A 24,419-nucleotide genomic window follows, 5' to 3' on the forward strand; every position below is an offset into this window, starting at 1 on the left:
ATGCAACTACAATATCTTTCCCAAATTCCCATTTATTTTCTACTACCTGGCTAACTGTAAATGCAGCATCTATAACTGATCTTCCAGGTTCAAATCCTTGTTGTTGCTGTCACAGTTGTTTTCTATCTTGTTCCTGATTTTCTGTAAAAGTATCTTTTCATAAATATTCATGCAATGGTTGAGTAACGCTATTCCTCTGTAATTCTCACAGAGCCCTTGTTACTCTTGTTAAAATAGGTACAATAATTACCTCTGTCCAATCAACAGGAATATTTCCATACATCCACACTATCCTCATTATTCTATACAACCACTGAATTTCAATATGACATGCATTTTTGATCATTTCCACTATGATGTTGTCTGCTCTAGGAGCTTTGCCATTTTTCAATTCTAATACAGTTCTCTCTACATCCAACACCTGCAGATATTCTCTCTTTCCTCTGTGACACTGTTACTTTTTTGTACCCCTTGGTTTAATTGTGTTTGTTTATTTCATCCTGTCCTTCATGTGGATTTCGGAAGTATTCTTTCCAATTTTCATAATCTCCCTTCCACGTGGATTTTTCTTCTTTGTTGATGACTTATGAAGTATTTTATTTTTGCTTCCTTCCATTACCTTATATGCAGTGCATTATCTTCTTGTCATCCTTAAAATTATTTTCTATTTCTTTTGTGATTTTTTCCCAAGACACGTTCTTAGCCAATGCTACTATTTTCCTTTCTGCTCTGCATAATTGTATGTATCTTGTCTTACTTACATTGAATTTGGACCAGTTGGCATTGAACCAAAAGTGGATCTATTTGAGAACTTAACTAGTAGTTGTTTGCAGCAACTACTTTGGCACCCTTATCATCACACCAACATAATCTGCTTACAGCATGATGTTGGCTGCATTATCCGAGGTGTGAATGTAATTTACAAGGGTGGTTTGAAAAGTTATTGGAATGGAATAGAAAAAAAGTACTTACATCACTGAAACTATTTTTATTTTTCAATATAGTCTCTATGTAGATTAATGCACATGGTCCAGTGATGTTCCAGTGCCTTGATCCCATCTCGAAAATGAGTTTCCTCCAGGCCTGCAAAATATTTGTGAATTCCAGCTATCAATTCTTCGTTTGAAGTGAATCTTCATCCATCAAGAAAAATTTTCAGTTTTTGGAAGAGCAGGAAGTATGACGGAGCCAGATCAGGTGAATAAGGTGGGTGTGCCAACAATTCGTACCTTAGTTCGTGTAATTTTGCCATGGCAATGGTGCATGCGTGTGGGCGCGCATTGTCTTGATGGATGATGACTTTCTTTCTTGCTAAACCTGACCTTTTTTTGTGTATCTTTTGTTGCAATTTGTCCAAGAGGTTACCATAGTATTCTCCAGTAATTGTTTGCCCAGTGGGGAGATAATGTACAAACAGAATCCCCTTCGCATCCCAGAACACTGATGCCATGACCTTTCCAACTGAAGGAATTACCTTTGCTTTCCTTGGTGGTGGAGAATCAGCATGTTTCCACTGCTTCGTCTGTTATTTTGTCTCTGGGGTATAGTAGTGCACCCTAGTTTCATCTGCGGTCACAAACCGGTACAAAAAATCTTGTTTGTTTCTCCTGAAACGGGCCAAACATTGTTCCGATATGTCCATTCTCATGTGTGTTTGATCCAGCGTCAAGAGTTGCTGCACCCATCTTGCAGATAAATTTTCATTTCTAATTCTTCAGTTAAAATGTGATATACCCTTTCAGATGATATCTGGCAAGCATGAGCAATTTCACGCACTTTTAACTGGCGATCCTCCATGAACATTTTGTGCACTTTTGCAGTGATTTATGGATTAGTGACACATTTTGGCCGACCACTGTGCAGGTCATCATCTAAGCTATCGTGACCAAATTTAAATTCATTTGTCCACTTGGCAACAGTCGAATGTGAAGGAGCAGAGTCCTCCAGTGTATTCTGGAAATCGGCATGAATGTCCTTTGCTTTTATACCTTTCTTCATGAAGTACTTAGTCACTGCTCAGTCTCAATTTTTTCCATCTTTGCAAATCACTATGCGGGAACAACAACAGAACCACGTCACCACCACAGCTCTCTTCTAAGAGCACTGACGTGGCACATGTTTACAGGCAAAAATCCAATGAATATCATGTGAACAACTTGTTGCACTAGTGCTGACCTCTCAGAGTGATTCCGAGAACTTTTCAAACCACCCTCGTATATAGACAATAAATAATATAGGACCAAGAACTCCTATTCCCACCTTTTGGGTATCTGATACTAAACTGATTTTGTGATTGGAAAAAGCTGACATCAGAGCTACAATTTGTGTTCAATTTTATAGGTATGATTCAAACCATTTTTTCCCTGTTCCTTGAATACCTAGTGCTTTCAATTTTTGTAAATGGATACCATGATTAATGATATCAAATGCTTTGGAGGGATCTAAATGAATTCCTGCTAAGCTGTTTTTATGGTTTCTGATCATTTGTTCAGTGTAGCACATTATTGCTGTTGCTGTGTTTTATCTGCCTGATAGCCATGCAGGTTACTGTTCAGTAAGTTATGTCATTTAGATATTTGTTGATTAAGTGCTTCATCAGTTTTTCTAATATTCTGGAGAATGGCAGAAGGAATGAATATTACTGAATAGTTTCTACCTTATACATGTCCTCGTGTGTGTGTGTGTGTGTGTGTGTTTTTTTTTTTTTTTTTTTAATTGGCTTTAATTTTGAGATGTTCAGCCTTTCAGGAAACACTGCTTCACTAAGTGATAAGTTGGCAGTGTATGTGAAGGCCCATGCACTCTTCGGAGCAATCATGATTATGACAGCCATTGGCACCTCATCTGCTCCTGCTGACAGTTTAGGTTTCAAGTTTTTATCACTTTTGACACTTCTTTTGTTTGATTTATTTAATGAAGTAGCTGCATTTATGAAAGATTGATATATTGTCAATGAAGTGCTTTTTTTTTCTTTCTTTCTATTCTTTGTAAAACAAAGTACAGTTTTGAATTAAAACAAGTGGACTTAGCAACTGAATCAAGCAATGGAAAATCCAGGATGGCATGAAAAGGAAAGTTGTCACTTAACACCCCCCCCCCCCCCCCCCCCCCACACACACACACACATACACACAAACGCAGCTTGCGCACATGTGACTACAATCTCAGCCAACTGTAGCCACACTGCGAGCAGAGCAGCACCAGTGCATGATGGGAGTGGCAACTGGGTGGAGGCTGGGATAGGGAGGCTGGGATAGGGAGGCTGGGATAGGGGAGGAGAGGGACAGTTGGACAGGGGTGGTGGACAGTGCAGTGCTGCTGGGGGACAGACAGGGACAAGGTGGAGAGAGGGCAGAGCAGCTATTTGCAGTTAGAAGTTTAGACAGTGGTGAATGGAGAGGTGGGGTGGGGTTAGCGGAAAAGGAGAGAAGTAAAAAGACTGGGTGCGATGGTGGAATGAGGGCTGTATGGTGCTGGAATGGGAACAGGGAGGCTGAACGGGTAAAGACAATGGCTAATGTAGGTTGAGGCCAGAAGGTTTACGGGAATGCAGGATGTATTGCAAGGAGAGTTCCCAACTGTGCAATTCAGAAAAGCTGGTGTTGGTCTTGGCCACAGTTTGTCAGTGGCCATTCATGCCCACTTAGAGTGCAGCACAGGGTTGCAGCTTAGCTTGAAGATGACATGACTGGTTTCACAGGTAGCCCTGTCTTTGATGGGATAGGTGATGTTTGTGATCAGACTGGAGTACGTGTAGGTGGGAGGATGTATGGGACATGTCTTACATCTAGGTCCATTACAGTGTATGAGCCATGAGATAAGGGTTTGGGAGCAGGGATTGTGTAGGTGTGGGTGAGTATATTGTGTAGGTTCTGTGGATGGCACTGAGTGTGGTTTTTGCCAGAGACTGGTGTGTGTGTTTGTGTGTGTGTGTGTGTGTGTGTGTGTGTGTGTGTGTGTGTTTGTGTTTTGTTGATGAAGGCCATAATGGCCGAAAGCTATAATTGTGAGAGTCTTTTTGTTGTGCCCATCTGCGACTCAGCATCTTAGCTATATGGTGAGAAGCACCTTTCCTTCTCATAATATTGTTACAGTCCATCCTGGATTTCCCATTGTTCGATTTGTATATATATTTGCAATGCTCTTCTTTTGTCATTAGTAAAACACAATATAGAACCACAAGAAATTTTAAATAACTGGGGCAAAAATCAACCTGTTAATTTTCCATGCAAGAGGAGCCAAAAATGAAAGCTCAGGCTCCCTAAAAGGACATGAAGGTCATTTGATTATAGCAATAACGGTTCAAAATAGGGCAAGACAGCTAGTTATATAATCAAGTGTTTATGCAATTAAGAACACGCAAAAATCTCCAAAACCTGTTTTAATTACAGTTTCAAGTTTTGTGACAAGGGGATAATGCAAAGGATGAGAACAGAGTGAGTTAGCCCAGTAATGTTTTCACTGGCCTCTCATTTAGAAGTAGTGTGGTTTAAATCCCCATTCTGCTATATAGATATTGGTTTTCCTTGTTTTCTCCAAAATTACGTAAGGTGGCTTCTATGATGTCTCCTGTGAAAGACAATGGTTGAATTCCTGCCCTCTTGTTCTTAACCCTGAGCTGTTGTCTTCCTTTAATGACCTCATCATTGATGGGATTTTAAACTCTAATTTTTCTTATTAGAGTGTTTAAGAGCAGTTATTTTTGATGATTAAATACCTAATTAAAGCTTTGACACAGTGGTATGGAAAAAAAAATTCCATCATAACCATATCAAATCATCATTAATTGTATGTTCTCATAAAGCACAAAATGTAGACAAGCTTTAAATCTGTTAGACAAATTTACTATGTAACCAATTCATTGAGTGATTTTTAAGTTTTTCTGCATCCATTAGGCAAATATTATCTTGCTTTTCTTCTTCAGCGTGTCATTCATTATTACCATTAAAAAAAGCCAAGTCATATTTATTTATATAGGCTTACATCTTCCTTTGAGGGAGAGAACATGCGGAGCACTTCTATTTTTGAGCAGTATGAGCATCAAATGTAAGGCTTGAAGCTAAATTAATTGATACTAATAGTGAAGTTATTATTTACACACATCAGTGCCTGACATTTTTCTAGTGTGAAATATGATGTTATAAAACAAATTTTTAATCCTGAACAAAGTAAATGTCTCAGTAGCTCATTTAAATAGCATGGCCACTGTGACTCTTCATGACAGGCTAATGATTCACAAAAATACAATTCGGTGTCAGTTTTGGGGCATGAGTTCTTTATCAGTTGACATTTAACTTGTTCTTGTCAAATAAAAACAAATATGGTAAACAGAGTGAAAATTGCCATGTTGAATAATTATGTTTCTGCTGGTCATTTGCATCTTTCCTGCACGATATTTCAACTGCATGACATCTTCTTCAGGTGCTGTCTGATACTGATTCCAGTGTGGAACAAGTCTGGTATACAGGTGCTCCCTCTGCAGTCCGTGCCATGTCCAGCATTCTGTCCATGCTGTGCACCAACCAATAGCTGCAGCTTTAATGTTTTATTCTTGCCACAGCTCCTCTGAACACTGTGCGCATACTTTGTGGTTATCATCCATTGTCAATATTGCTGAATTAAGTTCTGAATGACGTCCAACCCGTGCTAGATGTTTTATCTTCAGATTGTCATCATTTAAGTCCTTCAGTGACTTAGGACATTCTGTTACTGGGGTGTGGCATGTTAGGTGTTCCGTCCGAAGTCCTCCCTCCCCCCCTCCCCATTCCCACCCAACCCCCGTACCCCCAGGAGTGGCTGCAGGCCAATGGTGTTCAAATTGCTGCCTGAGACTCAGAGGAATGTCCTCAGGTATTGTGTCTGTTGTCTGAGGTACTGTTTCACATGCATCCTTTGTTAGATGTACAGAGCTGTCATCTCTAACTCTGTCTTCATACTTGTGTCCCTTGGGGACTTGATGTTGCCTCTGTTGTATCTGCAGAGGATCAAATGCCAGGTTCCAAGCTGAGCTCAGCTGGAAACTGGTGTCCTGGTTAATGAGATTGTCCACAACCTTAATCTCAATAGGTTCTCTGATAATGCTGTGCCAGTATCTTGATGTCTGTGCTAGAATCTTGGCATCCTTGTAGTTCATAGTGTGACTAAGTTCTTAAATAATGCTCAGCAATCATGGACATGGATGCCTGTGGCTGATGTATGTTGTACCACATTCAGATGGTACATGGTAAATGCCTGGTTTCTGTAGATGCTGATCATCCTTCACACTCCCTAGCACAGCCTTAATCTTGTTGGGTGGATGGAAAACATTCTTAAAGCTATGTTTGAGGAGAATTCTGCTGATTTTGGCAGAAATTGTTTCATTTCCTGTTCCACTTGCAAGTACAAAGAGGCAAGAAAGACTATCTATATGCCTCTGTATAAGCCCTAATTTCTCGTGTCTTTATCTCCATGATCCTTATGCGAAACATATGTTGGTGGCAGGCGAATTGCTCTGCAGTCAGCTTCAAATGCTGGTTCTCAAAATTTTCTTAATAGTGTTCTCTGGGAAGGGCATGCTATTCTCTCCAGGAATTCCTATTTGAGTTCATGATGCACCTCCATTATACATGCATAGTGACTGAGCCTGCCGGTAACAATCTAGCAACCCACCTGTGAACTACTTTGATGTCTTCTTTAATATGACCTAGTGGGGATTCAAACACTTGAATAGTAATCAAGAATTTGTCACACTAATGTTTTATATACAATCCCCTTCACAGATGAACCACACTTTCCTAAAATTCTCCCAATAAACTGAAGTGGACCATTTGATTTCCCTACTGCCATCCTTATATGGTTCTTCCATTTCATATCATTTTGCAATGTTACACTTAGATATCTACAACACAGCATCATCAGCAAACAGCTGCAGATTGCTGCTCATCCTTTTCATCATATCATTTATGTTTATAGAGAATAAGAGTGGCCCTGTCACACTTCTCTGGGGGTACTCCTTACGATACCCTTGTCCCTGATGAAAACTCACGGTCGAGGGCAACATTCTAGGTTCTGTTACTTAAGAAGTCTTTGAGCCATTCAAATATCTGTGATCCTATTCTGTATGCTTGTACCTTTTCTAACAGTCTGCAGTGGGGCACTTTGTGAAACCCTTTCTGGAAGTCCAGAATTATGGAATCCGCCTGTTGCTCTACATCATTGGTTCACTGGAAGTGTGAGGAAAAGGCAAGCTGAGTTTTGCACAAGAGGTGCTTTCTAAATGTGTGCTGATTTGTGGAAAGAAGGTCTTCCATCACAAAAACATGTATTAATTTGAACTGAGAATATGTTCAAGAATTCTGCTGAGACTGCTGTTAAGGATATTGGTCTGTAATTTTACCAGTCCATTATTTACCCTTCTTTTGTACAGGAGCCACCTGTGCTTTTATCCAGTCACTTGGGACTTTGTACTATGGTATATTTGTACATTCCTTCTGCATGAATGAATTCGTAAATGTGAGATTTAAAACTTCAGTCCTTTTGCTATTTTCTTTTACCACACCAGACTGGTCAACAAGTGACTGGATAGAAGCCTTCAAACCACTTACCGAATTTATGTAGGACCAGAATTTTCTTGTTTTCGCAGCAGGATCTTTTACTAAGGCATGATGGTGGTAGGTGTTATATGCTTCATGAAGCATTCTTTTTTGAATTGAGAATGCAGTACTGTCTGCTTCCTGAGCAATTTCTGAATTTTGTTATTAATCCACAGTGAGTCTTTTCTGTCCTTAATTCACTTGCTCTGCACATGATTTTCCAGTGTGTGATTTGTAATCCATTTAGACTTTGCATGTAATTCCTCTATGTCCATTATATTGGAACTAAATTATATCCCTTTATTTTCTAAGAGGGATGCCAACAACAGCTGAACTGCCCTTTCTAGCAAAAGTATTTTCCTAGCCTACTTGATAGATTTACTAACTTCAATTGCTAGTGTCATTATGATGACATTGTGATCCCTAATCCCTGTCTCTGTCGTCACTGTTCCTAAAGTCAGACCAGTTTTAGGCTAGGTCTAAAATATTCTCATTGTGACTAGCTTCTCAATTCAGTTTTTGGAAAACAGGTTAAAAAATATTTCAAAAGACTGTTTGACCATACCACCTGCAATGGTCTACACTTAGTAGGTTAAAGTCACCACCAACTAGTATTCAATGCCCCGGGTATTCCCGTGCTACTGAGCACAGACTTTCTTTGGGTAATTCTAAAACTGTCACAGCGAAATCAGGTGGCTGGTAAAAAAATCCAATAATTAACCCTATATGGTGCAAAAAGTGGCAATCGACTATAAATAATGAAAAGTTTGAAGTCATCCACATGAGTACCAAAAATAATCCATTAAATTTCAGTTATTTGATGATTCACGCAACTCAAAATTCAACTGAATACTCAGGCATTACAATCACGAATAACTTAAATTGGGAAAATCACATTGATAATGCTGGGGTAAAGCAAACCAAAGACTATCAAACAATGGAAAATCCAGGATGGAATGCAACAGTATTATGAGAAGGAAAGTTGCTACTCACCATGTAACAGAGATGCTGAGTCGTAGATAGGCGTATGTACGTGTGTGTGTGTGTGTGTGTGTGTGTGTGTGTGTGTGAGAGAGAGAGAGAGAGAGAGAGAGAGAGAGAGAGAGAGAGAGAGAGAGAGAGAGAGAGATCAGGGTTTGCACAAAAAATATGTGTTTGTTTACACACTGTTTGAAAGCAGAACAGTAGAGAAATAGCTTGAAGGTGGTTCAATGAATCCTCTGCCGGTCATTTAATTGTGAATTGCAGAGTAATCATGAGGCTAGGCTATACATGTAGATTCTGATTTTGCTGTCTGTTTATCGACTGGTGAGCATTCATCAGAGGATCTCAAACTACCGCTTAGCCTAAAGAACCACTATGTGCACTCCACAAGTACTCTGCTACTTGAGTAGCTGCTTCCTCTGTGTAGTGCACCCCTGACGTATCCAAGGGGAGTCTTACAATTCCTCACACCATACTGCAGGGCCAGAAATCTGCAGCCAAGACCATCACAGAATTGACTGAGCCTTTGGTTGAGAACCTTCACTTGGCTCTAAAGCAAAGGACCCCTATCAATTCTGGAAACAATGCTTGAAATTGTGAGCTCTGCGTGCACCTGGCAGATGAAGCCAGCCGTCTTTACCACTTCTACCATCCAACTGTATGAAATGAGGATGGCCTCAGAACCCATGTGACAGGTATCATTGGTGCCAATGTGAGCCACAATTTGCAGACCACCGCACCCTGTATGCTTGATAGCAACAGATAGGGCATCCTCCATATCTTGAATGAGGCTCCCCCAGCAGACATAACAGGTGCACATTGGATTTCTTTCCACTGCCTGTTTGAACTGAGGATGGCCTCAGAACTGAAACAACAGACATTACTGCTTATGTGAGGCGCAGTTTGCAGTGTAGTGCTCCCTGCACACTCAATAGCCACAGGCAGGGCCTGGTCCATATCTTGTACGACGTGACCCGGTAGACATACCAAGAGCACATTGGATTTGTTCCTGGTCCTGGATGCTCTTAACATTGGAAATTCCAATAATTAGACAACTACCTCCCCCCCCTCCCCCCCTCCCCCCCTCCCCCCTGCCCACTCCATCCTGTCTGTCTGCTTGGACCCTACTTGTGAATGCAACTAGGAATGAGGTATTTTAGATAATCCATGGTACACACCTTGAAGTTCCTTGTGGAGTAGAGGTGAGGTAAAGACATTGTATGACTGCAGTTGTGTATGGACTTAAATGAGGCCTATTGTCGAGGTGACCTCCTAATTGAAGATACCTGATATATATTCAAATTTGCATCATCACTCCCATTTCGGATCTCTTACATGACATTTTCCAGTGGTGCACAAGAGAATTTCTGTAATAAATTACTCATCCACTGGTACTGAGGTGATGTTATGGCATAAGAGAACAATTGAAGTTCAATAAAAAGTTGTACACTAACAGGACACAACTAATTATTGTTCAGTAGTGTAGGGACTCTTCCCTCTTGGTCTTCCTAATTTTCTGTTCTCAGATTTATATAATTCTTTGTTTTCTGCGCAAAGATTAATAAGTTGCTATTTCTCACCTTGCTGCATCATATTCCTTTGATGTGTATCTTTTCCTTTTACTTGCATTTTTGGCTTTTTCCATCCTTATTGAGCAGTGCAATGATGGCTGTCAGATCCCACAGCACATATTCATAAAGTGTGCAGGGAGCAACAGTAAGTGAATCAATGACTAATAATAGCCTAAAAATTTTGGAAAGATAATAAAAAAAGTTCTCAGAAAAATGTATGAAAAAATTTTGAGTACTAAAACAATCTGTGTCACAACAGTAAAATATCTAACACTGAGGAAGTGATATCCATTTGTATGAACAGTGCTGGAATGCATATACACAAAACCAAAATATTATGATCACTGCGCATCGGAGATCGAATGCCACCTGGTGGTGTAGCAGGCATGTGATGCAGCAAAGACAGCAAATTAATGGAGCAGAGATTAATGGGGAATCATTGTTAGGGAGAAAGCGACAGGCATAAATGACACTTGCAAAGGGCGGATTGTCATGGTCTGGTGCCTGAGAACAAGCATCTTGGAAATAGTGAAGTTGGTCAGCTGTTACAGAAATTGGTTGAAGGACGGTGAAACCGTGAGCAGGCAACAAGGGGCTCATCACAGAATGGGGAGGTCAGAGGCTTGCCTGTTCTGTAAAGCCAGCAGCAGTCTGTGCAAATCTGGTGACTGAGTACAGTACTGATGCAGGCACAAGTGTTTTGGAGCAGACTGTTCTGTGCACATTGCGGATTGTGTGGCCCCACAACAAACCACCCTTACGTATCGCTATGTTGGTCCAATGACACTGTCAATTACAAATTCAGGAGGCATACAGTCATTGAGATTGAACCTTAAATAAAAGGAAATTTGTCACCTAGTTGGATTAGTAGTGTTTCTTGTAACGCTTAGTTGGTGGTCACACCTCCATCCAGACTAATGGTTGCTTTTAACATGCACTGTACCAGTGACACAGGCTGGTGGGGGAAAATCTCATGCTTTGGGGGCTTTAGCTGGTCTTCCATGGGACTTCTGCAATTAGTCAAAGTCACCATGACAGCTGTAAACTGTGGGAATGTCAGTGCAGACCACATGCATCCCTTCATGCTTGGTGTCTTCTCCAGCAATGATGACTATCTTCCAGCAGGATAACTATTCATGTCACACGGTCACAAACGTACTATAGTGATTTGAGGAGCACAAGTGAACTCACATTGAAGTCTCGACAACCATATTTTGCCTGATCTGAACACAATGAAACTTATCTGGGATGCGATCAGGAGCCACACCCACTCCCACAAATCATCAACCCATAATTTATAGGAATTGGGTGACATGCTTAGACATTTGGGCCCTAAGCCTCTGGAAACCTACCAAGGACTTCTGTTCCATGCAGAATTATATTGCATTCCAAATGTGGACCAACATGCTGTTAAGTAGGTGGTGTATTGTTTTGGCTCATCAGTGTATAAGCAATCAGTGGTAAATTGTAACTACAATAATTATACTACAATGCTGCACTTCGACACTGATAAAGTCGGAGTAAGACATGATTGTCCTCCTAAATTTTGTGTGGCCTGTAATTAAGAGAAAACCTGTTAGACTTTTGGTTCATACAGTGCCAAGCATTTTAGTGTAAGACAAGTTAATTTCATTGCCAGGTATGCAGACAAAGAATATAACAAGGGCATTTTAGGGTATATTGGTATGGAGACAAAGGATGGATCTTGTAAAAGGTATTCCTGGATCTCTTCTACCTTTCTTTTTCTCACCCTCTTTTTTTTTTTTTTTTTTTTTTCAAGTGAAGTACACCTTATGATAGTGTGTTTTGGAGTTTATGCACATTTTAGGGTAGGGACAGAAACAGCCAGTATAAGTATGTATAGTCATATTTACAGCATGTAAAATTTAAGGAGTGAAACCACTCCCCCTCCTCCCCCCCTCACACACACACACACACACACACACACACACACACACACACACACACACATATATTCATGTCAGCTGGAATATGTAGTGGTGTGTGTGTGTGTGTGTGTGTGTGTGTGTGTGTGTGAGAGAGAGAGAGAGAGAGAGAGTGAGAGAGTGTACTCTTAAGACTGATATGGATTTCTCTATAAGGCAGCAAAGTTATACCTTGTTTGCCTATCGATTATTAGCACTTCAACTATTTGATGAGGTCAGTGCAGACCACATGCATCCCTTCATGCTTGGTGTCTTCTCCAGCAATGATGACTATCTTCCAGCAGGATAACTATTCATGTCACACGGTCAAAAACGTACTATAGAACTTGCCCCCCTTCTAACAGCCATATACCGCAAGTCTCTAGAGGAACGGAGGGTTCCAAATGATTGGAAAAGAGCACAGGTAGTCCCAGTCTTCAAGAAGGGTCATCGATCTGTTGTAGAATTTTAGAACATGTTTTTTGCTCGAGTATCACGTCGTTTTTGGAAACCCAGAATCTACTCTGTAGGAATCAACATGGATTCCGTAAACAGCGATCGTGTGAGACCCAACTCGCTTTATTTGTTCACGAGACCCAGAAAATATTAGATACCGGCTCCCAGGTAGATGCTATTTTTCTTGACTTCCGGAAGGCGTTCGATACAGTTCCGCACTGTCGCCTGATAAACAAAGTAAGAGCCTACGATATATCAGACCTGCTGTGTGGCTGGATTGAAGAGTTTTTAGCAAACAGAACACAGCATGTTGTTATCAATGGAGAGACGTCTACAGACGTTAAAGTAACCTCTGGCGTGCCACAGGGGAGTGTTATGGGACCATTGCTTTTCACAATATATATAAATGACCTAGTAGATAGTGTCGGAAGTTCCATGAGGCTTTTCGTGGATGATGCAGTAGTATACAGAGAAGTTGCAGCGTTAGAAAATTGTAGCGAAATGCAGGAAGATCTGCAGCGGATAGGCACTTCGTGCAGGGAGTGGCAACTGTCCCTTAACATAGACAAATGTAATGTATTGCGAATACATAGAAAGAAGGATCCTTTATTGTATGATTATATGATAGCGGAACAAACACTGGTAGCAGTTACTTCTGTAAAATATCTGGGAGTATGCGTGCGGGACGATTTGAAGTGGAATGATCATATAAAATTAATTGTTGGTAAGGCGGGTACCAGGTTGAGATTCATTGGTAGAGTGCTTAGAAAATGTAGTCCATCAACAAAGGAGGTGGCTTACAAAACACTCGTTTGACCTATACTTGAGTATTGCTCATCAGTGTGGGATCCGTACCAGATCGGGTTGACGGAGGAGATAGAGAAGATCCAAAGAAGAGCGGCGCGTTTCGTCACAGGGTTATTTGGTAACCGTGATAGTGTTACGGAGATGTTTAATACACTCAAGTGGCAGACTCTGCAAGAGAGGCGCTCTGCATCGCGGTGTAGCTTCAAAAAATGGCTCTGAGCACTATGGGACTCAACTGCTGAGGTTATTAGTCCCCTAGAACTTAGAACTAGTTAAACCTAACTAACCTAAGGACATCACAAACATCCATGCCCGAGGCAGGATTCGAACCTGCGACCGTAGCGGTCTTGCGGTTCCAGACTGCAGCGCCTTTAACCGCACGGCCACTCCGGCCGGCGCGGTGTAGCTTGCTCGCCAGGTTTCGAGAGGGTGCGTTTCTGGATGAGGTATCGAATATATTGCTTCCCCCTACTTATACCTCCCGAGGAGATCACAAATGTAAAATTAGAGAGATTAGAGCGCGCACGGAGGCTTTCAGACAGTCGTTCTTCCCGCGAACCATACGCGACTGGAACAGGAAAGGGAGGTAATGACAGTGGCACGTAAAGTGCCCTCCGCCACACACCGTTGGGTGGCTTGCGGAGTATAAATGTAGATGTAGATGTAGATGTTACCTTTATCCCATAAATTATTTATATTCCGTCAAGGATTTTCAATTGCTGCATTTGTAATTGTGTTTATGTTTACAATGCTGAACCAAGGATGATTTTTCCACGCAACACATGTTCACTGATTTTTAAGTTTATCACAGATCAGTAAGGAGACAGGTCTTAGGTGAGGCACTGGAATTCCCCCCCCCCCTCCCCCCCTTCAAATTACAAACTTGAATATTGCAATAAATAAATTAAATGAAGAAGGCAGGATCATGGATTTGAGTCCCCCTCTAGTGCACAGTTATAATCTGTCATGAAGCTACAAAATAAATTATATTTGCCTAGAAATACTAGAGACCTTGTTCTTAAGAACCAAATAGTCTGTCAGTGATTAGAGGCTGTTTATTTATTCTTACCTGAAGCAAGCAATGATAAAAATACAAATTGCAGTACACATTGGTAGTTAATGACAAATATCAAATAATTTCCGCACAGAATTTTTCCATATCACTGACATTAGGTGTTGCTGCCACCAAATCCTTTACTGTACATCTTGAAGTCTACTAGTTGCAGTTCATGGTTTGATGTTCACCATACACTCAGAACCTAAATGAACTAGGGAAGCCCTCCTTTAACATACTCACTCTTTATCTGCCAACACTAGTACGAAATCTGTTTCAAGATTTACATGTGGACCAGTGTCTCAGGAAGGGAGGCATGTTTGGTTGATAGCATCGAACCAGCGAAGTTAGTGTTTCCTACCATCCACAGTCTTAACCTTGCAGTCAAAGGAGGTTCATTTAGATGTTCACTTGTATGGCGGAAACTACTACTAGACATTAGTTCTTGTTGGGCATGTTAATGTCCATGTAATGGGTACATGCATGAGGAGAATGCTTTTGATCTCTCGTTCACAGATGCAGCTTCTCTCTAATATCTAGTGGGGTGATTTCTGCTAAAGAGGAAACTTTGTTATATGGTGTTGTTTTCAGGCGAGCAGAGATGAGTTGACGCGATTCATTCAGAGAAGTATCAACTTGTTTAGCATGACTGGATCTCTACCAAACAAAGCAAACATACCATACAGCTGAATGGCACAGAGCCAGGGTTGAAGTTCTTGACGCCTCTGGTTTTGTACCCCAATTGGTGCCAGTCCATCTGCAAAGGATGTTGTTTCTGATATTTTCTGTTTGCTGTTTATGAAGTGGTTTTTATGAGGGTGCCATTCATTGTTACACCTAAATACTGAAGGGGCCCTTACCCAATAATTTTGTGCCAATATACTGCACAAAAATGGATGGGGGGAGATCAGTTAGAACGTTGTCTTCATAGTGAACATCTCAGTGCTTGACAAAGTGGAACATATGCACTGTGATTCGGTTGCTTGCCTTGTGAAACACAAACAGAAATTATGTGTGTAATTTATTGTGTACAGGTGCTGTTATCTATGTTTTTCTCTATTGCAACAACAGTTACAACAGAAATAAAACAATCATTTACTGATTACCGATAAAAAGCTTATGTGAGCTCTTGTCCATACTGTGACAACTGTTGTACAAAAACTGTCACGACACCGTGATCTTCAGTCTTCTCTGGTTTTGTGGACAAAGAGATACATGGCAATTCCTAAACGATCAGGAATTTCATTTCTCATAGTACAGCAAGATGCTTTAACCAGCCTCCAGTCCACTTCCTTCCTGATACTTGATAGTTTATTTATTTTTCAGTTGTTTGTGAATGAAATGAATTTGTCCTGGTCTCAAAAGCAATACCATCCTTGGAGGGTACAATATATTGCACAATATACGAGTTGACTGTCAATATTTTTAAAGTTCTGCTGTCTATGTCCATACGTTGCGCAAACTGTCAATACCTGTCTCAGATGGTCAGTATTATTGCACAATACATGTTGAGTATGTGGTGCCCCTTTAGATATTTGACAGTGGTCTAACACATAGAACACGGGTGCAGGCTGGCTGCCCTGAAGGAGGGAGCTGGGGCTTGTTCTCCTGCACTTACTGGCACCCCTCAGACAGTCTAAATTCTCATTTACCCAACTGCCACATTATAGTCTCTGCACTATAGTTGACTTTGCATGTTTGGTTTAGCAAATATGCTAGTGCCATCTGCAAACAGGATATCTGCTTATGACTCAATATTCAGATCAAGATAATTTCTGCACAGAAGGAACATGATTGGTCCAAGAATGAATTCTTGAGAGTCTCTGTTTTGCTGCTATTCAGCATCTGAGAAATGTGTTCTAATTTATTATTTATTTCTGTTTTATATGTACCTTTTTCTTCCAAAGGTGAACTGTTTTAATGCAGTGCTTCTGATATCATACTTAGTTTTTACAACAGAGTTGTGTGGTATATGATGTCAAAAACTGTATTCATCTTTTAAAAAATACCAGTAACATTTTGATATTAGTCCAGTATCTGTAAATGATACTGTAGACAATTATTAATGGCAATAGTGATAGATTTAGTTTTGCTAACTTTATACTGGGCATCAGTGAGAATTCTATTTTCTGAACAAGAATTCTTTTGTTTGTTACACATTAAAATTATTTGTTCAGTCATGTTCTAGTACTCCTGCCCTTAATCAGACTGCTTTTTTTTACATCACAGTTGCAATAGATAACCCTCTCCAGTGTCAACTGGCAAGATGCACACAACACACCTCGCATTACTCCACTGAAAAAAATGTTGATGATAGTACAACATGTACTGCTCCCCCCAATGTGTTATGCAGTGTTCAGGTGTGCTGAGGCTGAAACCACTGTTTTGCCAACATCATAAAAATAAAGTATTTGATCTGATCTCTCTGTGCTTATTGAACAAATTCACCTATCCCAAATTATGCATTTTGAAGAGCAATGCGTAACTACACAACTATGTGTCAAAAATAACAGATTGCTCAACAAAGTGTGTTCCTACTAGATCATTCTTCTGAATTTGTTGTGGAGAGACGTATGTGATAAGAAATGAAAATAAGAAAGCTCTTGCCCAAAAATACAAGAATTGAAGGACAGTGAAAATCAAGCTAACCTAAGAATAGCGATTGCAGCAATGATTTGCAAACCAATTAGGACATGTTAAAATATGGTACCTAATATTTATAGTCATGCATGGTCATTTAGGTGTAATTTGTATCAGGAGACTAGACTGAGGGAAAGACTGTCAGACCAAATAGTATTTATTAACATAGTATAAGCCAAAATATTGACTAATATTAATTACACTTGACAGTTATTTTCCTCTAATGTGATTAATACCACACATTGAAGCCCATCCAACACAACTATGGTATCTCATTGTTGCATACAATTAGCATCAGAATAGTTCATGACTGGACTGTCACAGAATATGGACTATATTAGTATTTGTCATGGGAAACATAAAGTTCAGTCACTGATTAACAATACACATATTCTTGTAGTTGTTGGAGAAACTAGAAGAAGAAGAAGAAGAGAAAAAAGGAAAAAAAAATCTACAGCTATCAACATCCCAAATGTCTGTGTTTTTCAGCTTTGCATTAATGTTAATGGGAATGAATGGAATGTTCTCAAATTTTGGTTGAGGCTGTTTATCTTTTGCTGTAAAGTAATGCACCTTCACTGTAGCATCTCCGATTATTGGATACTGAATTTTACAGTGGTTTTACGCTACCTAAACATGCCTCTCATGGTTATAAACGTCAGCTTTCTTTCAAGCTACTCAAAACTTGTAAACATTCATCAATGGCAAGTCCTTGTTGGAATATAAATAATGGAAGGGAATGAAAGTAAATATTCCACATATATGAACATTATTAAGAATAGATTTATTGCAGAATTTAATTTGTCTTTCTAGGACATAGTTCCCTTCTTTAAAGTCATTTCACTGATAATCATTATACTTCTACACAATTTCTTCGAGGAATACTAGCTGTTGGTGATTTCTTGTTACTAACTTTATTACTGTCTACACTGCAATGTCATCTTTATTCATGGTAGAGTATCTTCTATAATTTTTTTTAAATTTTTGAGTTGTTAAAAGCTTAAGATTTTTCTGGAAGCATTGCCAAGCTTTCAGATGATGTTCCTCTCTGTATCTAACTAATATAATAGATACACTGCACACATATGTTTAGAATGTGTGTCTAAAGTGCCTGAAGTTTTTTCATCCTTTTTATTAGCGTGTATTGATGAAGACAAGGCAACAGAGAAGCAGTTTTTAAATCTGCACAAAAATATGTCACAGAACACTACAAAGGAAAATATATTTTGATGATAAAGCACGACATTCCATAATTGTAAACTGTAAATGATGCATATGATGATGCAAGTTTTTGGGTCGAATACAAAAAATGAAAAGAGTACATGTAACAACTTATAGTACAATTGGGGTATTGAGCAGTTAACAAGCACATAAAGAAGACTGAAAATGTTACTAAGCTTTTGGGTGATGTCCTCCTCTAGAGCTGGTCAGTTACATGACTACAGTGAACCTAGCAACAGCATTGCTAAATGAGGTAGTCCTCTGTTCCTAATCCTCCTTTACTGTAGATGCTGTTGCATTTAAAATGTGTTTGTTTGTTAGTTGTCCATATATTTGATTAATGTTGTTGTTAGTATCAATAAAGTGTGTGATTTAATAGCTGTCATATTAATTTTTTTGTTAGTGTCGATAAAATGCCTAGCAGAATATTTGTCTCAATGTGTTCCATGTGAATCTGTGTGACCATTTGTTTAACTTTGTATACATAGTTCCTGATTAGTAGCTGTAATATCATGTTTTTAATATTAATGTTGCAGTTCCATTTTTTTAATTATTTATTGTTAATCATCTGGTTACTTATGATTGATTGTACACTCCCAGCTTTCAAAAGCTGTGTTAAAACAGTCATCGTACATTAATTTCTGAATTATAATTATAGTGTATGTCATTTATGAACTTTTATGGCTTAAGTGCATTGTTATAACTAAGTGTTAGATAACTACTGGCCTTATTAGATTTGAATTATCCTAATTTATGAGAATTGTCTAAACCACAAACATCCAAATGACGTCTTTCATTTGTAGTTATATTTTGTCACCAATGCTTATTTTTGTGTGTGTGTGTGTGTGTGTGTGTGTGTGTGTGTGTGTGTGTGTTTTTCAAACACTGAGAAGGAGATAAGAGGATATTATATGGCAGTCTTCCCCTAGCTTTCAATAAATTGTGTGAACAAAGCCCCTTTGCTTTTCATTTTCACTGTCACATTCTTCTTTCAGGAAGATTCATTTGTCAGTAACATTCATCCAAGAGTTTTTCTCCCATCCTCTCTAAATTGTGTGCTCCAGACTCATTTCAGCATGTTTACGAGGTCAATTATTGGTATATTACCTTGTGTATTATCAAATTCTCATTAACAATATCATAAAATGCATTTGTTGTTACTTACCTCAAAATCATATGTCTATGATAGCCATAAATAAAAAAGTATTCAGTATGCATGTGAAAGATTTGTAGTCCACTAGGTGTCTCAAACCGTTTGGGTCAGATTGAAACAGGTGATAGTGGGTCCACTACTGATTATATTTACATAGGGGATCAATGTACAGAAATGCAAATTTGTTGTTATGGACACACACCATAGACCGCATAACAACAATGTAGCTCACAGTAACAGTTCAAAGCAATGACCGCCAGTCTCAGTACATGTATAGCAATGGTGCATGCAGTACTGCCACACTTTCACGAAGATCCCAGGTGTCTCTTGTACAGTGGAACAGGCAGCAGGTGATAAAAAGTGTAAACCATTGATCACCTGACAGACATACTGTACCCAACTCAGCTCATAATACATGTGTCACCGGACGACTGCACGCATTGCACCAGCCCATTAACCTGTGCCGCACATGCACCCACCACTATCCATTGCATCAGACAGCTGTGCTGTGTCTGTGGTGAAGTGTGTTACTGCATTCAGTGCATATGCATAGTCAAAGATGGAATATTTTTCATAATGAGGGTTGAAAGACAGGCATTTAATGTACGGTGCAACAGGACATATTGCCCATGAAGTAGCAAGAATGTGCAGAGAATGCTGTCCCAACACACATTGTTTTAACTGGAAGAAGTTTATCTCCATGAATAACAACTTACGAGAGACAGGGTCATTCACGCCACAGAGAACTGGCTAAAGTTCCCAACAAAGGCATGTCTGAACACCAGAATTTGAAGAGATGATGTTGGATTGTGTGGCAGATCTAGCAATAAGCACCTGTAAACTTGCTTGTGAAATACACAATTTAAAAGATACAGTGTGGAGAGAGCAAGTGGAACAGGTATTACACCCCTATCCTAAAGAATATTTGCAAGCAATGGCACCAACAGATTTTGAGCTCTGCTCTGTTGATGGATTATCCATCACAGTGGAATGATGGCTCATTCACCTGTAATGGTGTTTCCAACAGTTGCAACAGCCATGTCTGGAGTGAGGACAATGCACATGCCACCCACATCGGTGGCCACCAGCAGTGATTCTCTGTCAGCATATGGATGGGCACTGTCCAAGATCACCTTATAGGACCTTATTTGACTGGTCCAAGTTTCCTGGTGTTGCTGCAAGATGTGCTACCAAAGTTGTTGGAGACTGCATCTCTTGTTGTCCACATAAGGAACTGGCTTCAACACGATGGTGCACCAGCCCACTTCAGTGTTAATGTCTGTGAACACCTTAACAACACATACCCTTGTCAATGGACAGGGAGGGGAGGGGAAGTCTTGTCCCATGGCCAGCATGATCACTAGATCTCATGCCTGTGAACTTTTTCCTGTAGGTTTATATGAAGACATTGGTGTAAGAAACCCCCATAGAAATGGATGAAGACCTGCTTGCTAGGGTTTAAGTTGCCTGTCTCCTAATACAACAGGCACCTGGGATCTTTTAAGAAAGTGCAGCAGAACTTCATGTGCCGTGACCCTGCATGCATTGAGACTGGCAATCATCACTTCGAGCAGTTACTGTGAGTTAGGTTGTTGTTATGCTGTGTATGTCCAATACACAATAAGTATGCATTTCCAACCATTGGTTCCAAATCTCAATAAAATCAGTTGTGGACCCATAATCACGTGTTTCAATTTGACCCAAAAGGTTTGAAAGGAGGGAGGAGGAGATTAGTGTTTGATGTCCGTTCGACAACGAAGTCATTAGAGATGGTGCACAAGCTCAGATTAAGGAAGGTTGGAGAAGGAAAGCGGCCATGCCCTTTTGAAGGAACCATCCCAGCAATTTAGGGAAACCAATGAAAACCTAAATCAGGATGGCCGCATGTGGGCTCGAACCATCGTCCTCCCGAATGCAAGTCCAATGTGCTAACCACTGTGCTATCCCTTCAGTGAAAAGGTTTGAGACACCCTGTACGTCATCACCATAAGCAGACTGTTACAACATAATCTGTCATGACTTTACAGTTGAGTGACATTTTAGATCGTACATTCTATTGTATTGTTTTCCGTTTGCGGGCAGTAATGAGAATATTTCTGTGGCGAAATATTCAACTTCCACCACTACGACTACTACAGGTGTAATGACTCCATCTCATATTATTCCTTTGCACTTGGCTTTATGTGGTCCAGGTGTGTGGATGTTGTTCCAAATCCCTGAAGGCTCACCTTCATTGTGACATTCACAGAACACAATTGGAGAATGAATGACAGAAGATTTAGCACTTACATTCTGGGTTCACACTAATTTGTTCAGCTTAATGTGAAACTTAATTATTTCAAGAGACTGCTTCCTAGAAGGCCATGTTAGAAAGACTTCCTGTTTGTTTTTGATCAAGATGTACTTCTCATCTGAAAAACTTCAGGTCAGTGGACCTGAACCTCACGATACGAAAAATTATAAATCAGTATGAATGATTGGAGTGATCTTCCATTCATAGTTGTTTCTGGGTTTGTTAGGATGTCTTACCTCAACTGCTTATGTGTATTTAAGCTCATTTATTGGTGAATTTAGATAAATATTGCAGTAATGTCTTGCAGATCTCTTTTTATTCTTTGGTCATAAGATTTCACACCAGTCATTATTTGGTGTCATAAACTGAGCATGTATTATATTTTCATTGTTTTGCCTTGAATGTAAAATTTCTTTTTATTGCTCTACATTTTGAAAACAAAAGTTCAAATTTGCTGTATGTGTAATTACATTTTCTGTCAAAGCAAGGAATCTCTTTGCAGCTCTGAACAGTACAGTACTGGGCGATGTGGCAGTAGTTCCAGCATTTCTTCAGGAAGCAAGCAGTCACACCAACAGCTCTTGTGGAAGTACAGCTGATTTACAAGGAGCAGGAACAAGCATATTGGAAATTCAACACCAGAAGTCAAACTACATGCAAGCTTGCCAACAGCGCCCATCATCACTGCCAGTGACATCAGAGAGCCGGATACTTCCACCATCTCCAAGCCATTATGTAGCCATCAGATCTCATTCTGCAGAGGACAGGGTTCCACAGCCTTCTTCAACAGGAGGTCCTTCCTTACTTCAGGGCTTGGCATCATCATTAGTGACACCAGCATCAAGTCTTGAGAAACTCAACCGTCTCAAAGATCGACTGTTGCGCTCTGTATCAGGACCACCATCTACAGCATCTGTTTGTGGGGGCTCATCAGTAATATCTCCAGCACCCTCAATACGAAATGGAAGCGGTGGGAGTGATGATGAAAGTACTCCATTAGTATCTGAATCATCAACACCAGGCGCAAGAACATCAAGAGTAGGTGTCACTACCTTCTTTAATGGAGGATTTGGTGGTGCTGATGATTCCGGTGGAAGCAGTCCATCTTCACCACCATCTCCAGAAGATAGGGAAGATAGCCGAAGTCCTAGTCTGAGCCCCAGTTTTGCCTCCCCTCAGTTTGTTGGAGCTACAAGGGTAATGTCAGATAATACCAATTTAGATGCACTGGGAAATGTGTCTGAACACCTTCCATCTTCTCGTGGGTCATCTGCCTCACTTAGCCGAGCAGCTCCAGATTCAGGAAGCAATTATTGTCACTTAGTCACTGTGAGCAGAGGAGGGGCTTCAGAAGCAGATCTGCGGCATTGTGGTAAGTCTTCTACAACAGGAGCAACTATTCAACTACCTAGACAAGATGCACTTGATACTATTGACCCATGGAATAACCCTGAGACAACTGTATGACCGCGGTGGATTTCTGATGGCAGCAATAACTGTGCATGACATAAACCAATACTGGAGGTAGAGATGACATCTTTTGAGTAAAAATGCGTACAGTGCCATCAGATTTATCTATGAAGCACAGTCCAGCCAACTAGCAGGAGTTTAATGTACATAATGAATTTATTTATTTTGTCCCATTGTAACTGCTGTTCATTTGTTTAAAGTATTATGACTGTATGCTTTTGCAGTTCTGATGACACTCACTTTCTGTTATTAATGGTTCCAGATATGTGAATCATAAGTTGCATGATGAGGAATAGTCACTTCTCCTTGCTTTAAAAAGTTCTGCAGTGGTTTTACACAGCCCATTTATGAATAAATTTTACATTTTCATCATAGTTTCATTTAAACTATTCCTTGCCATAAGAGTGCATTTATTACTATTGAATTTAGTTGTTAGATGTACGAATCTCAACCATTCCAACTATATGTTCATTGACTTAGATTATTGCATTTAAATACAGAATGCTTTTAATGTACATGAAATGTTTGCGTGTATAAATGACAGTGCATTTCTCATAAATTCTTTACTTATTTTTGTTTTATACCAGTTTCTGTTTGCATCCAAGTCTGTAAGTTGAAATGTAGTTAATGCTAGTACTGAGTAAGATGTGTTTAAAGAACTTGCATCCATGAAATTTAAATGCTATCATCTGGTTTAAGCTAATATTTTCCTTTTCTTTATATTAAGAGAATTACTTAGTACATTGTACAACAGTTATATGTGGCAGCTACATAATAAAGATGATTCAGTAGAAAAATATACCTTACTTTTTAGAGAATGTCTGGTTCATTGCCCTCTCCCATGCTACCAGCCTTACTATGTAGTTTTAAATCCACAAGAAAAAAATATTTGTTCTGTGATTTATTTTTTCGTCTTTTCTCCTATGATAATGATAACAAGGAATTAACAAATAACATATACCTATGACACATATAAACATTATATTAGTATATTATGCAAAGTAATTCACAATGTATCTACTTTACATGCTTTGTTTAATAAACAGTTGGAAAATTTAGCAAATATTACTATAAGTGCTGAAATTATTCTTACTCAGTCAGCCCTGTGATATCACAAAGACTGTTAAAAATAATAAACTGTTGAAGATGACTACAACATTGTTAGATTACCATAGTTACATTAAATAAAATTTTATTAAAATTGAGAAAAATTGTTTTTACATTTTAATGGCATAATAATTTGTTAGTAACCTCCCTTTCAGCTCAGCCCATGG

General features: G+C 39.5%; 1 protein-coding gene across 6 annotated transcripts in view; it reads left to right on the forward strand.

Moving 5' to 3' along the window:
* The window catches only part of LOC126264017 (kinase D-interacting substrate of 220 kDa), a 403,196-nt gene extending 379,245 nt beyond the window's left edge, over positions 1-23,951 (forward strand). For all 6 annotated transcript variants that reach the window (XM_049960964.1, XM_049960963.1, XM_049960966.1 and 3 more), the window contains exon 28: positions 22,178-23,951. In XM_049960964.1, the coding sequence (XP_049816921.1) occupies positions 22,178-23,142 (965 nt within the window). In that variant the 3' untranslated portion in view covers positions 23,143-23,951. The remainder of the gene's footprint in view (positions 1-22,177) is intronic.
* The last annotated feature ends 468 nt before the right edge of the window (positions 23,952-24,419 follow it).

The sequence above is a fragment of the Schistocerca nitens genome, chromosome 1 (assembly GCF_023898315.1).
Source record: "Schistocerca nitens isolate TAMUIC-IGC-003100 chromosome 1, iqSchNite1.1, whole genome shotgun sequence".
NCBI classification, from domain to species: Eukaryota; Metazoa; Arthropoda; class Insecta; order Orthoptera; family Acrididae; genus Schistocerca; species Schistocerca nitens.